Source organism: Agelaius tricolor, unplaced genomic scaffold, assembly GCF_023055355.1.
Source record: "Agelaius tricolor isolate 1412-34295 unplaced genomic scaffold, bAgeTri1.0.p SCAF_11, whole genome shotgun sequence".
Classification (NCBI taxonomy): domain Eukaryota; kingdom Metazoa; phylum Chordata; class Aves; order Passeriformes; family Icteridae; genus Agelaius; species Agelaius tricolor.
The window spans coordinates 25246556-25259056 of NW_027269271.1; the positions used below are offsets into that span (position 1 = coordinate 25246556).

Sequence of the window (12501 nt, forward strand, 5' to 3'; positions counted from 1 at the left end):
ATATTTTGTGAATAAGCTCAAAGCACCCTTTTTTCCCTGGTACTGCACAACATCAGAGGGCTTGCTAAGCTACTGGATATAGTTACCTGTGATGCCTCTTCCTAAAAAGCTGTGTCTGAGTGAAGCAAAATGGGAATTTCTGAGCTCTGATCTATTTAGTGTGTCAATAAAGAGTAACTCATTGTTATTAGTCTAAATGAGCAGTTGTATTTCTTGATTGCAATGATCATCCTTGGGTTTATGTCAGAACTTTTATAAAATGACTAAGTTCAGGAAACTGCTTTACAGAAATTACTGCATCAGTAATCCCATTAAAATTACTGAAACAAACTTGTGTATTGGGAGTGGGCTGTTGGATTGCTGGCATTCCTGCTGGTTTACATGGCTAACAAACTCAGTTCTTCTCAGTCTTCTCTACTATTCTCATATTGCTTACATTATTTTAAATAGTATTAACATGTTTTTAAACATACATTTGCTCTTGGGGGAAAAAAAAAGTGATTAACTGTAATCTGGTGTATGTCCACATAGTGAGAAATGTCATAATGAAAACAACTAAAGCACAATTTCTGTATCACTTTTTGTTGTGTAAGAAATACTTTATTGTTGAGAATGTTTTAACATTTTATGTATGTGCCATCTAGGTGAACTCAAATTCTTATGTGATGATTTTATTGTAAATTATTAACCTGGAAAGTATTCCAGATATCTTTTACTGAAATATGTATATCAGTGACATAAGCAGGAACTCAGGGAGAAAATAATGATGATTCAAAAGCAGTAAACTAACACTCTTGTTAATTAGCTATTAATGAATATTGTAGAAAGAAATACTAAAACCAACAAGAAGTAGAATAAGGGTTAGGGTTAGGGTTAGTTCATTCAAAGGTTTCTGAAGTTGATTGAAAGACCTGGCTGCTATGGGTGATAATTTTTGCTACCAACAGAGTGCAGGGAGGGCAGAATGATTGGATAAAGAACCTAAAAGAAGCAAATGTATGAGGAAAGCTCAAAGCCTGGTGCCAGCTGGTTCTGGCAGCAGCCCAGCAGAGCCCCCAGGCTTGCTCCTGTTCCCTTTGGGAGCCAGAGAGGCAGCACTCAGCCTCTCACTGGAGAAATGCTGAGCAGTCTTTCCCAGGGCGCTCTGAAAAGCTGAGCAGACATTCCCTGTGCTCTGCTCCAGGACTTGCACTGGGCTCAGCCCATCCTGCAGCATCTTGGTTGCAGTGGAAGTGCTGATGTGGAGCCAGTAGTGACCACAGGTGATCAATGAGCATCACAAAAAGCACATGCCTGCCTTCAGTCTACTTTGGTTTTTCATCAGGGGCCTCATTCTTCTCATAGCAGTTAAGGAGAATCTGTAAGGAATGGAAGTTAAAGGGTTGTCCATGATTTTAGCTTTGATATGTTAACTGATACGGTTATTTAGGGTTTTTTTTTTCTAGTTGGACAAATGTGACTTCAGATTTTATGTGCAGTAAATTTTTTTACTTATTTTTGTGTTTTTAAAAAGTTTATTGATTGGATTTAATTGTTGCTCTGTAATGACTGAAGCCCTGAGTAGCACAAATGAATGCAGAAAATAAAAGTATCTGTAAATGGATAAAACATGCAATGATGGAACAAGGCCAAAAATTTCGATATGTTTTTTTTTTCTTTTTCTTTTTACATTCTTCTGACAAACCTTGAGAAGAACCACAGTGTCAGTGAGGCTTTTTTATGATTATATGTGGGAAAATGGATAAAATAAAAAATACCTCTACTCAGTAGACAAAATGACTCAGTAGACTTAGAATGGATTTGTTTTTACAAGCTTTTGACAGCAAGTGTTTATCTGGGCCAAATTTGCACAAGTGCAGCCAAAAGATGTGGTGAAAAGGACTCACTAATAAATGCTAAGGATCAGTGTAAGTCACATAATACCCAGCACAAACTGCAAATTGCTTTACAGCCCTTAATTCCTGTATGATGCTGGGCAGAGAGAGACCAAAGCTTTGACAGACAAGTTCTGATGAACGTGGCTGCAGTGGCTTGAGACATCCCAGTTCTCAGCTCTCTGCTCCTGCTTTCTGGCTTTCTTCCCCAGAGCAGTTCAGAACTTCACCAGCAAAGCCATTCCTCAGGGAACAGATCTAGAAGCTGAAACCTCTTGTGGCTGCAGTAGTGGAAGCCTAATCACAGAAACAACCCACACCATGTGTGCTGTAGGTAACTCCTGAACCACAGGGATGCTTCCACTGCTAAACCTCACTAAAAGAGTTGGGGAAACAGAGTCTTCAGCCCTTGCAATTATTTGTTTCTAAGGGAAGTCATGGGATGAAGTATTTTGAACACAAGCTTTAGCACAGCAGTTTTTGTTTAAGCTTTATTAGCGTTGTGACAAATCATTTTAGTAGGGGTGAATGTATCTGCTTCATTTGGGAATGAACACTGCATTTAAAAATAATTGAGTGGCAACTAGGAAGTCTGGGTTTTTAATTTCAGGGTAATAATTGCAAAGTTAATGGATGATATGAACCATTTGGATTGATAGAAAGTAATACACTTACAGTAAATTTTGAGTTAAAATAAAGAACCTGATGAATGTGTGGACACATTCATAAATTATATGTTACCTATTTATGTACCTTCTATTGTCAGATTAAATCATCATCCTTGATAGGAAAACCAGAAGATTTATATGCAATCTTTTTTATTGACAATCAAAATTATATTTTTCTACTAAAATACTAAAAAAATCAGCAATTCCACTAGCAACTAATTCTTTAACAACTCCTAGTGAACCTGATAACCTTAGTAACATAAAAACTTGCTTTGACATTGCTCTGTTGTTTTTTTATGGCATGATGTGCTGAGATAATGACTTGGTGATTGTTAATAACAAGTCTGACTTGTCAGTTGTGCTGGATTGCGTTCCCTGCATTACTGCTGCTCAGGGCTGGTGCAGCCTGAGAGAGGAGGTGGGGATGTTCTGTCATTGCTTCTATTTTCTCTTTTAATATTTAAATCACTGCATTTGGGAGCTTTCATGAATGTGTTGTTTGAAAAAGGGTCCCAAATTAGATATTAATTTGTGTTGGGCCTTCATTTATGGTTGACAACATTGATTTTTCCATGTTCAATACTGAATGAACTTTTGACTGGAAGTTTTGCCCAGGGAACTGAAATGATGTCAAATGTCTCTAAAATATGCTGTGATGTTGTTTTAAATATTCCCTAGAATACATGTAAATTGGGTTAAGATGTAAGTGCAGAAATCAGATTTTTCAAATATATTTACTTTGGTTTTTTAAAGGTTTTGACATATGTGAAAGGGTGGATTTTATTTTTGCATTAAAATTCCAGTCTATGCTTAATTATATTTTGTTTTTGAAATGTTTGAGCTGTCATAGTTAGAAAACATTAAAACTGGTTCTAATGAGACAGGGCTGAGCTTTCTGCACGTTTGTTTTTCAGCTCTCATGTTTAGTTCAGAACCTGTATTTGCTTATTTTGAACACTTGCCACTAAAAGTAGTTGTAATTTGGTGTGATCTTTAACTTGGTTGAAATTTAATTAGGCTTAAACACATTTATATATAACAATCCTGTGTAGCTTCTTGTCTGTATTACAGAAATAATGCTGCTGGAGTGATGGAATATTTTTTTAAATTTAGAAAGCGTTATAGATCATAATAATGCATAGTGTATTGCAGAGATAATATCCACCCACAATTAAATGTTGAAATTCTCTCTTGATATCTGAACTCATTTGTTAGGCAGCTGCTGCTGTTTGCAGATCTCCTGAGTGTGACATTACCTTTCTGCAGGAAGTGGATGTTCATCAGCATCTTCATATCACCGGAAAAATAACCCTGAGGAACTACTGGCTTTTTTAAAATAAAGACAATATCGTTATTTAGGTGCACAAGCCAAGCTCATGTTTGATGGTTTTGCTTGTCTGGAAGAAGCTTCAGGAATGTTTCCTGCCCAGGACTGGGGAGTTTTTAGAGCTGCTGCAGGGGAGAAGGACCAGCATTGCAGCTGCATCTCCACAGCACTTTGTGCTCCCTGGGCTTTGCCCCAGCCCCTTCAGCAGCCAGGGTGCACACAATGCAGTTCCTGAGTTCTCCCTCCTGTTGTGATACTGTGATGTTTGCATTCATGTCAAAATGAGCTTTTTTATAGAAACAGAGCAAGATTTTCTTGCAGTACTAATGTCATTCAGCTTTCTGAAATGTCTTGGTTTATGTGTTTAACACTTAAAACATTTTGATAGTCACTGTTCCTCCTCAAACCTACTAGCTTCATATCTGGAGTTGCTATCAGAATCACAGAATTATTTAGGTTGGAAAAAACCTCCTGAGATAATCAAGTCCAGTTTTGACTAATGACTGATCACTGCTTTGTCAGCCAGACCATGGCACTGAGTGCCACATCCAGTCTTTCCTTAAATACCTCCAGGGACCTCCCCAGCATCTCTCTGGGCAGCCCATTCCAATGTTGAATCACCCCTTCTGTGAAGAAATTCCTCCTGATGTCCAAAAATTCCTTCAAATGTCCAATTCCATGTAGATGAATTGTGCTGTTACAAAGAATTAATTAAGTTTGAATTAATCTGTGCCATAGCAGTTTCTTTTATATATATGGAATACTTGTGCATTGAATTGCTATTTAATTCTAGGAAGTACTCATGCTTTTTCTAAGACTGAAGTTAATTCCCAAATTGTTAATTCTGTGAAGGATTGTAATGAGGTAGGTATTTTTTACCCCCATTGTCATTTATGCCAAACAAATTTTAACAACACTGCTGTGCAGTATCAGGACAAAATGTGTTTATGTGTTCCACAAAATAATCCTCAGGATTAGTACTACAGGCACCCTGGGTAGGTATTGGTCACTGTGGCTTTAATGGGAAAATACTGATTTTTTTTCCCTCTGTCTTTTGCATTTCAAGAGCTTTGCAGACACTCACTTGTGCAGGCCCATCAGTTTGTCCCATATTTGTGCACAGCCCTGAGCAGTTTCCCTGTGTTCCAGGTGTTTTGTGCCGCGTGCTGTAGCCTGAAGTGCAAGCTGCTGTACATGGACCGAAAGGAAGCCAGAGTGTGTGTGATCTGCCACTCAGTGCTCATGAATGGTGAGTGGACAGGGAACCTCTGCACCTCACTGGCTTTGTGTGGAGCTGCAGTGAGGGCATTTGAAAAGAAAAAATACCAAAATACTTCATTTGTATGGGTAAGTATTCTGAAACAGTGAAGGTGCTTGAGAGGCTGGTGTGGAATCCCAGTGAAGAGTAGAAAAACTGGTAAGGTTGCAGTGAGTTTGAAAGCTTTCATTTGGGAGTGCTCTACCAGGATTGCAAAAACTGGGACTTTGAGGTTGATTCAGATGTGTACTCTGTATCCTTTGTTGCCTGAGTAGATAGGCTGCTACACATTTAGATGGAATACCAAAGATGTGCATGATGTGCCTGTTCTAGATCATGCACTATAGGAGATTGGGAAAGTAGTATTTATCCACAAATTAATTCAGCTCCTCTTCTTAATTCCTTGATGCTAGAGTAGGAGGTCTTGTCTAAATACAGGTCCCCAAATGTGGACAGCTGAACTTAGATGGTTATATTCACACATTCCTGGAGAGTGTCAAACCCAGGGTGGTGCTGTGGCTAAAAGCCCAGTGAGAACATGGGACACAGGAGAGAGGTCATAAGTAGTTCTGAAGTTCACACAGTAGAACTGATAGGAAGTTCTATCACCTCTGCTTGGTTTAAAGAAAAACTCTGGTTTTGGCCAGCAGGCTGTGGAGTGTATTTTGTGTGTTGCACTCCCTTGAGGCTGTGAAAATCTCCAGAACTTCCCACCCTGGCAGCTACCCCTGGGTGATGATCTGTCCAGCTGAGATATGCCCATGACACTGAGCCAGCTGCTGCTGGAAGACTCAATGTTCAGTTCTTCTGTCTTGAATTGAGAAGGCAGAGAAATTGGATTAGGTTGAGAGAGGAGCCATGTGGGTGCTTAATTCATGAGATAACCTGGCTCATAGTGAGAAATTCCAGGCATTTTGGCTTATTAGTGGGAAAGTGAATGGGTGTCTTGGTCCTGGGGTACAAATATATACCTGGATCACTGAAACTTGATGGCAGAAGTGAATTCAGTGGTAGAGGATGGTCTGACAGGTGCATTCTAACATTCTGAAAGGTACAATGAGAAGTCAGGGAAATTCAGGCTCTAAATGCCAAGTTTTAACTGTTAGAATTGCTGTTCAGTAATTATCAGGATGGTTTATCATGGAATATCCATTGCTGCAATTGTTTAGCTAAACTTTGGAGACTTTTAGCAGATTCTAACCAAGAATTAGTCAGGAAAATTGTGGTTTGTGTCAGCATCACAGAAATTAATTTTGGCATTATCTTTACATATTACTGCATAGTGGATTATTTGGTCTGTTTTCAGAAAGATCATTTACTTTGTTGTTTGAACATCTAAACTGAACTTAAGGTCATAGCTTTACTTTTTCTCCAAAGAAGTTGAGTATTGGTTCAGGTTTGGTTGAAAGTAACTGAGTGCTTAGTCTTGAGATGAGAATATAAAAGTAGACAGTATCTGTTATTAAACAAGAATATAATTTTCTCAGAAAAAAAATTCAAAAAGATGAAATGCTTCAAAAATATTAAACATTAATCACTGTGCAGTGGTAGGTTTTAATTATTAATAATCTTTACTCTAGGCCAAATGTGTAAGGTGACAGGAAATTGTAGGTTGCAGTATCTAGAAATTAAATCTAGTCCCACTAATGATGCTGAAGGGGTTCTAAACTGTTACATTTTGAGATGGGGAAATGAACACATTTCAAGGTGTACAAGAACAAGGAATTACAAATACAGTTAGCAAAAGACAGCTGGCTCTGGCCTGGTGAGTAGGATTAATTTTCATCTGGGGGAAGGGAAGAATCTGTAAATATTTTGTTGAAACCAAAGTGTTGTTTCAAAAAGACATAATAAAACTGATCATATTATAATGATTTCATTTGATAGCCTCTGTGTCCTGTTGCCAGGGCAGATGCACATGAATGGCAGCAGTGACACCAGTGCCTGGTTCCCTCCAGGCCAGTGCTGTGCTTGCCCTGTCTCCCTGTGTTCCTGTCCCTGCTGCAGTGCTTCATGGTGATGCTTTGGGTTAGTTCAGCTGTAGCCTGATTGCATCCCAGCCCTCCTGGTCCTTCCAGTTTCTTTTGTCAGTGCAGCTTTTGGGCCTTTTGTCCCTGTCAGTGCAGCAGGTTAAGCATTAATCTTTGCACAGTCCTGGAAGCAGGGGTAGGAACTGTAAAAGCAGTTATTATTTCACTTGATTGCTCAGAACCTGGTTTGTGTTTGACTGGGGTGTGAGGGGAGGGTTGTGTGTTTTCTGGCACGTTTCCATGGCCAGGCTGTGTGTCTCATCAGTTTCCAATGCTAGTTCTAGTGTATTTTCAGTTGGTAGATCTGCTGACTTGGCACTTTGCTCCAGTTAAAGAAGGCTTTAAGAATGCTCATTTACTTTTCTAATAAAGGAGCCCTGGACAGATAACTTTGTGCATTTTTAATACTTTCTTCTTTCAGGACTTTTGCTATAACTGGTATAGAATTGCTGTTTAAAAAATGCTTTGGTTCAAGTAATTTTCTCAGCTGGAATGCCAATACATTTTTCATTGACAAGCATTTCACTATTGGTTTTGCAGATTGATGGGGGAAGCAGGAGGGTTTCTGTTCTGTTGAGTTCTGTTTGGCCTTTTTTTTTGGTCTTGTTATTTCCACCTTGGTTTTCTTAACAATTTGCAGCTGAAGGAACCCAAGGGTGTACATGCTCTGAGAGCTTAGGTGCCATGATACTTGTTCCTGACTCAAAGAATGCATTTATTTGTAACACACTAATATGGTTGTGGGTGCAAACACACATATGAATTTTCTGGCATCTTGCTACAAGCCTCCCTTAGAGGTGAAAAAGAAGTAGCACTGTGGAGATAGTCTGGTTTACTCACTGGAGGAGATTTTCCTATGATAGATGTTGTTGACAAAGAAGATTTATGTGTTATTTTTTGGCCAGTTGAATTAAGGCTCAAGTTATGCCTTTCAAATTAATAGCATAAAGGTTTTTTTTAGAGTTAAGAATAAAAGTTGTTGATCTGCACACAGCTGCCCTGGACATAGAGAAATGCAGGGTGCTTTTTATCATAAATGAAAGCTAAATCTGCTCAAGTATTTTATGGGTTATGAAAGATTTGTAGTAAAAACTTCTATTTCTCCATGCGTAGTAAAAACCTCTATTTCTCCATGCGTAGTAAAAACCTCTATTTCTCCATGCATTGTGATATATATATATATATATATATATATATATATATACACATATATATATATATTTAGGTACACATTGGCTGTTTTCAATTAAATCTTTGAAGATGAAACAAAATGAAGCATGAGGAGCTAAGCATCGCTCAAGTCAAAGTGTATTTTAACCCTTTGCAGAAAATACTTCTTTTTGGACTGATATTTTTATTGCACAGGGCCAGTGCAGTTTCTCCTTGTGCTTTTCTTGCTTAATTGCAGTCTCCTGGGCTGTTACATGGAGGGAATGGTCTTTGGGAGGTGGCAGGGTCCATACTGACAGCAGCTGAGAACTTAACACAGTGTTTTGGACTGTTAGATACCTTGCTCTGTGTTGATGGCTCTTGTTCTTTGTTTGCTTTAGCTCAAGCCTGGGAGAACATGATGAGTGCCTCAAGCCAGAGCCCTAACCCTAACAATCCTGCTGAATACTGTTCTACTATCCCTCCTTTGCAGCAGGCTCAGGCCTCGGGCGCCCTGAGCTCCCCGCCTCCCACTGTCATGGTACCTGTGGGAGTTCTGAAGCATCCTGGAGCAGAAGGTAAGAACACTTCATTTTTCTTTCAGTTTACCTGTAGGAAGAATTTGGAAAGAATATCTGCACTTCATCCATTCCAAATAATGGCTAATGCCCATGAGCTGTTCCTGCCCTCAGCAGGGACATCAGGTTTTTCAGGACATGTAAACTGTTCTCAGTGGTTGTTTCTGTACATGATGCTGCCATAGGGAATGCACTAGGTGATATCTTAAGTTCCTTCCAATCCACATTTTTATATTTATTTTTTCCGTTTTGCAGTTTTATACTCAGATTTTCCTAGGCAGTGTTGCTGTGAGATGTTAAATGCTGGTTTTTATGTTCTCTCCAGTGGCTCAGCCTAGAGAACAAAGGCGTGTTTGGTTTGCTGATGGGATTTTACCCAATGGAGAAGTTGCCGATGCAGCAAAGCTGACAGTAGCTGGGACTACTTCCACAGGAACCTTAGCAGTGTCTCATGATCCACCAAAGCCCATGGCCAACAACACTTCATCAGCAGAAGTAAGGGAGTATTTGGCATTCAAAATCCTGTGTTTGCCTTGGTTGTGAGCGGTCTGTGAGTTGCTGTGGTGACTGCAGTAAGACTCATGCAGGAAATCTGCTCAGGCTTGTCTTAATATGTTGCACAGCAAGTGTTGTCCTTATTTGAATGTTTGCAGAGTGCTGAAACAACCATATCTTTTTAAATGAAATGAAGAGTTTTGCAGCAAAGCACTAGGAATATTTGTTGTCTGAGTGGCTTCCAGCTATTTGGCTGTACAGCTGGTGTGTGAAGGATGTTTGTGTAACACATGCTTTAAAAAAGGTGAGTTGTGGTCAGTAAGGAGTTCGAAACAGTAAGATTATCAGAAGAATATTCTGTCACAAAATCATGTATGCAGGAAAGTGCAGATAAAGTTAACAGTGTTAAGTCCACTATACCTCATGTAAGTGGAATTGAGACTCTGCAGAAAGTTCAAATGGGCATAGATGCATTAAGATTTTGTGAAGAAATGGGTTTGTATGATGTTAGAGAAGGGAGGTGCAGGCTCTGAGCAGATTTTGTAGCAATAGTTCACATACAGGAGTCATCACATGATCATCTGTTGTTACAGAGCCAAATTACTTGGTGCTTCTGTTTCTCCAGCAGACACAGACTCCTTCACCTACATCTATAATACTTTAGCCAGCCAGCTCTTATATTTGTATCATTATTACTGATTTAATGTTGTCCTTCCTTGTTGTTTGCTTCTTGTAGACTGATAATGCCTCTGTATTCTCGGGAAATATAACTCAGGTTGGCAGTCCTGTTGGCAGTGCAATGAATCTGATTCCTGAAGATGGTCTTCCTCCAATTCTCATCTCCACTGGAGTAAAAGGAGGTGAGGGTATAATTTGGCAGCCAGCTTTTATGCTTACCAGATGCAATAACCTAGTGGCTGGTGTGTTTATTTTAAAAATAAGATGCTGGCAGTGTGCTGAGTATTGGAAAGAATTCTCAGTAAGCACTCGTGGGTAAATGTTGGGCCACTCCTTTGCACAATTGATCCCTATTTGCATCCAGGAAAAGCCCCACCTTGCAGTGAAATTCCTGTAAAAAGTAAAACACGAAGCAAAAAATTAACTGCAGTCCAGAAACATGTGCTAATTTCTTTACTAATCGGACTGTGGGGAATGTTTCAAACAGAGATAGGTTTTAATTAGTCTTTTGAATATTCATGCTTCCCTTCTCTGAAATTCTGTTGGAACATGGGCTCTGTCTGAGGCATCCCCAAGCACTGCATTCAACAGCACTATTGCACATCATGGCCCACAGTGCAGCTTTTAGTCATTGTGATATCCCTTTATAAAGGTTCCAAATTGAGGAGGCTTCAGAAAATTAAAAACTAATTTTGAAAAGATTAGAAAATGTGTATTTCTTTATATGAAATTGCTTTCCACAGTCTGATTCATGACATCCTTTAATACATCCCTGTAATGAACTTGTTTTCTCTTCTTTATTTGTTTTATTCCTATTAGATATTTTGCTGACACATTGTGTTTCTAATGTTAAGTTGAAAGTAACCTTTTATTTCAGGATAGTGTCAAAACCAAAATGTGAGCAGCATTTAATTCCAGATCTGTTCCATCCTGTGTTTGCTGTTTATGGTAGGTTAGGACTGATGCCCTTCAGCCTTGCTGTGATTTAAATAACAATTCTTAACTTCTTAGTCATTTGGGATTTCAGTTGACATTGTGACACATTTTTCAATTTGATTTCAATTTTCTCCTCTAGTTGATACTGAAAAATAGTTATTTTTCTGAAACAAGCTGCACCTTTCTAAAGGATGTACAGAGGCTATTTCATAAATTCTGTTGAAGTTTGAAAATACCAGCCTAGGAAATAATCACTTAAAGCAGCAATACTTAAATAAGTTTTTGTCTAAAAGGTCAAAACAGTAAAAAGAATTGGAATTGGGGTTATCTGATTATAATGTACAGTCTGTACCAGTAATTTATGGATTTCATTGTGTTTCTTTCATAGACTATGCTGTGGAAGAGAGACCTTCTCAGATCTCTGTCATGCAGCAGCTGGAGGATGGTGGCCCTGACCCTCTAGTATTTGTTTTAAATGCTAATTTGCTGTCCATGGTAAAAATAGTAAATTGTAAGTGTTTATTATTTAATAAGTCTTAGTCTATGAGAGGGGGAATGTTATCTAGATTATTAGTAGGAACTGCAGCATTTTTATTTGGTACGATAGTCTCAGAAAAAGTATACACGTTGAAAACTTTGTATTGAGCCATATAAAGTTAAATGTCAAAAGGCCCTTTTCTGGTGATTTAGGTATCAGTACTGATAATTTTATGTAGAAAATAGAAACTGGACTGATGGAGCCTCCAGTCTCAGGTTTGGAGATCAATGTCCCCTGTAGAGCTTAGTAGGGCAGGATATTCTATCACCCATTTTCCTTTGATTGCTTCACTTATTCCCCTGTCATCCCATTCTGGAAAAAGCAGATGGGATCCCATAGCAGTGCAGAGGTTCCATTCCATTCCCCTGTGCACCTCCCCTGTCTCTTTCTGTCCTGTGCCTGTGTGTACCTGCGCTGAGGGAGGAGTGCAGAGGCACAGGATGGCTTCTCATGCCAGTTCCTCAGCTGGTCTCTGCTGGATAGAAACACAATGAGAAATTGGAAGGACAGTTTTCTATTAATAAATGATTTATAAACCTTTCAGCATCTCTTGGATTGCAGTACAATGTTTTACATATGTATAAAAAGGTAATATATTATAGACACAGGTTTAATTTCAATAACTTAGTATTCTCAAGAAATGAAGCTCAGAGCACATATCATTACTAACATCCCTGTGAAGCAGAACAACACAGTGAGGTCTCATGGAGACACCTGACATCCAGCTCTCCATATTAAGGAAGATATCACTGCTGGAAACTGTTTTAGCTGTCAGGATCATGGTACACACAGCCAACAGCCTGGCCCCTTCCCAGGCTCCTTCATTCACATTTAAATCCTGTCCTTTCATTTGAATACAGAAACTGCTAAAAGTCTGCTCTGTGGTGTTAATCCCAAGATCTGACTGGGAGCTGTAATACTCTGGCTCTCCCTTAGCTGTAAACTGGGAATTACTGAGCTGCTCTTGTTT

At 39.0% G+C, this 12501-nt stretch overlaps 1 protein-coding gene across 2 annotated transcripts in view; it reads left to right on the top strand.

The window, feature by feature from the left end:
• ZFYVE9 (zinc finger FYVE-type containing 9) overlaps positions 1-12501 on the top strand; it is a 57103-nt gene that overhangs the window by 23676 nt on the left and 20926 nt on the right. For both annotated transcript variants that reach the window (XM_071436732.1, XM_071436731.1), the window contains exons 5-9: positions 5019-5118; positions 8708-8884; positions 9210-9379; positions 10116-10239; positions 11382-11504. In XM_071436732.1, coding sequence (XP_071292833.1) covers positions 5019-5118; positions 8708-8884; positions 9210-9379; positions 10116-10239; positions 11382-11504 — 694 coding nt within the window. The remainder of the gene's footprint in view (positions 1-5018; positions 5119-8707; positions 8885-9209; positions 9380-10115; positions 10240-11381; positions 11505-12501) is intronic.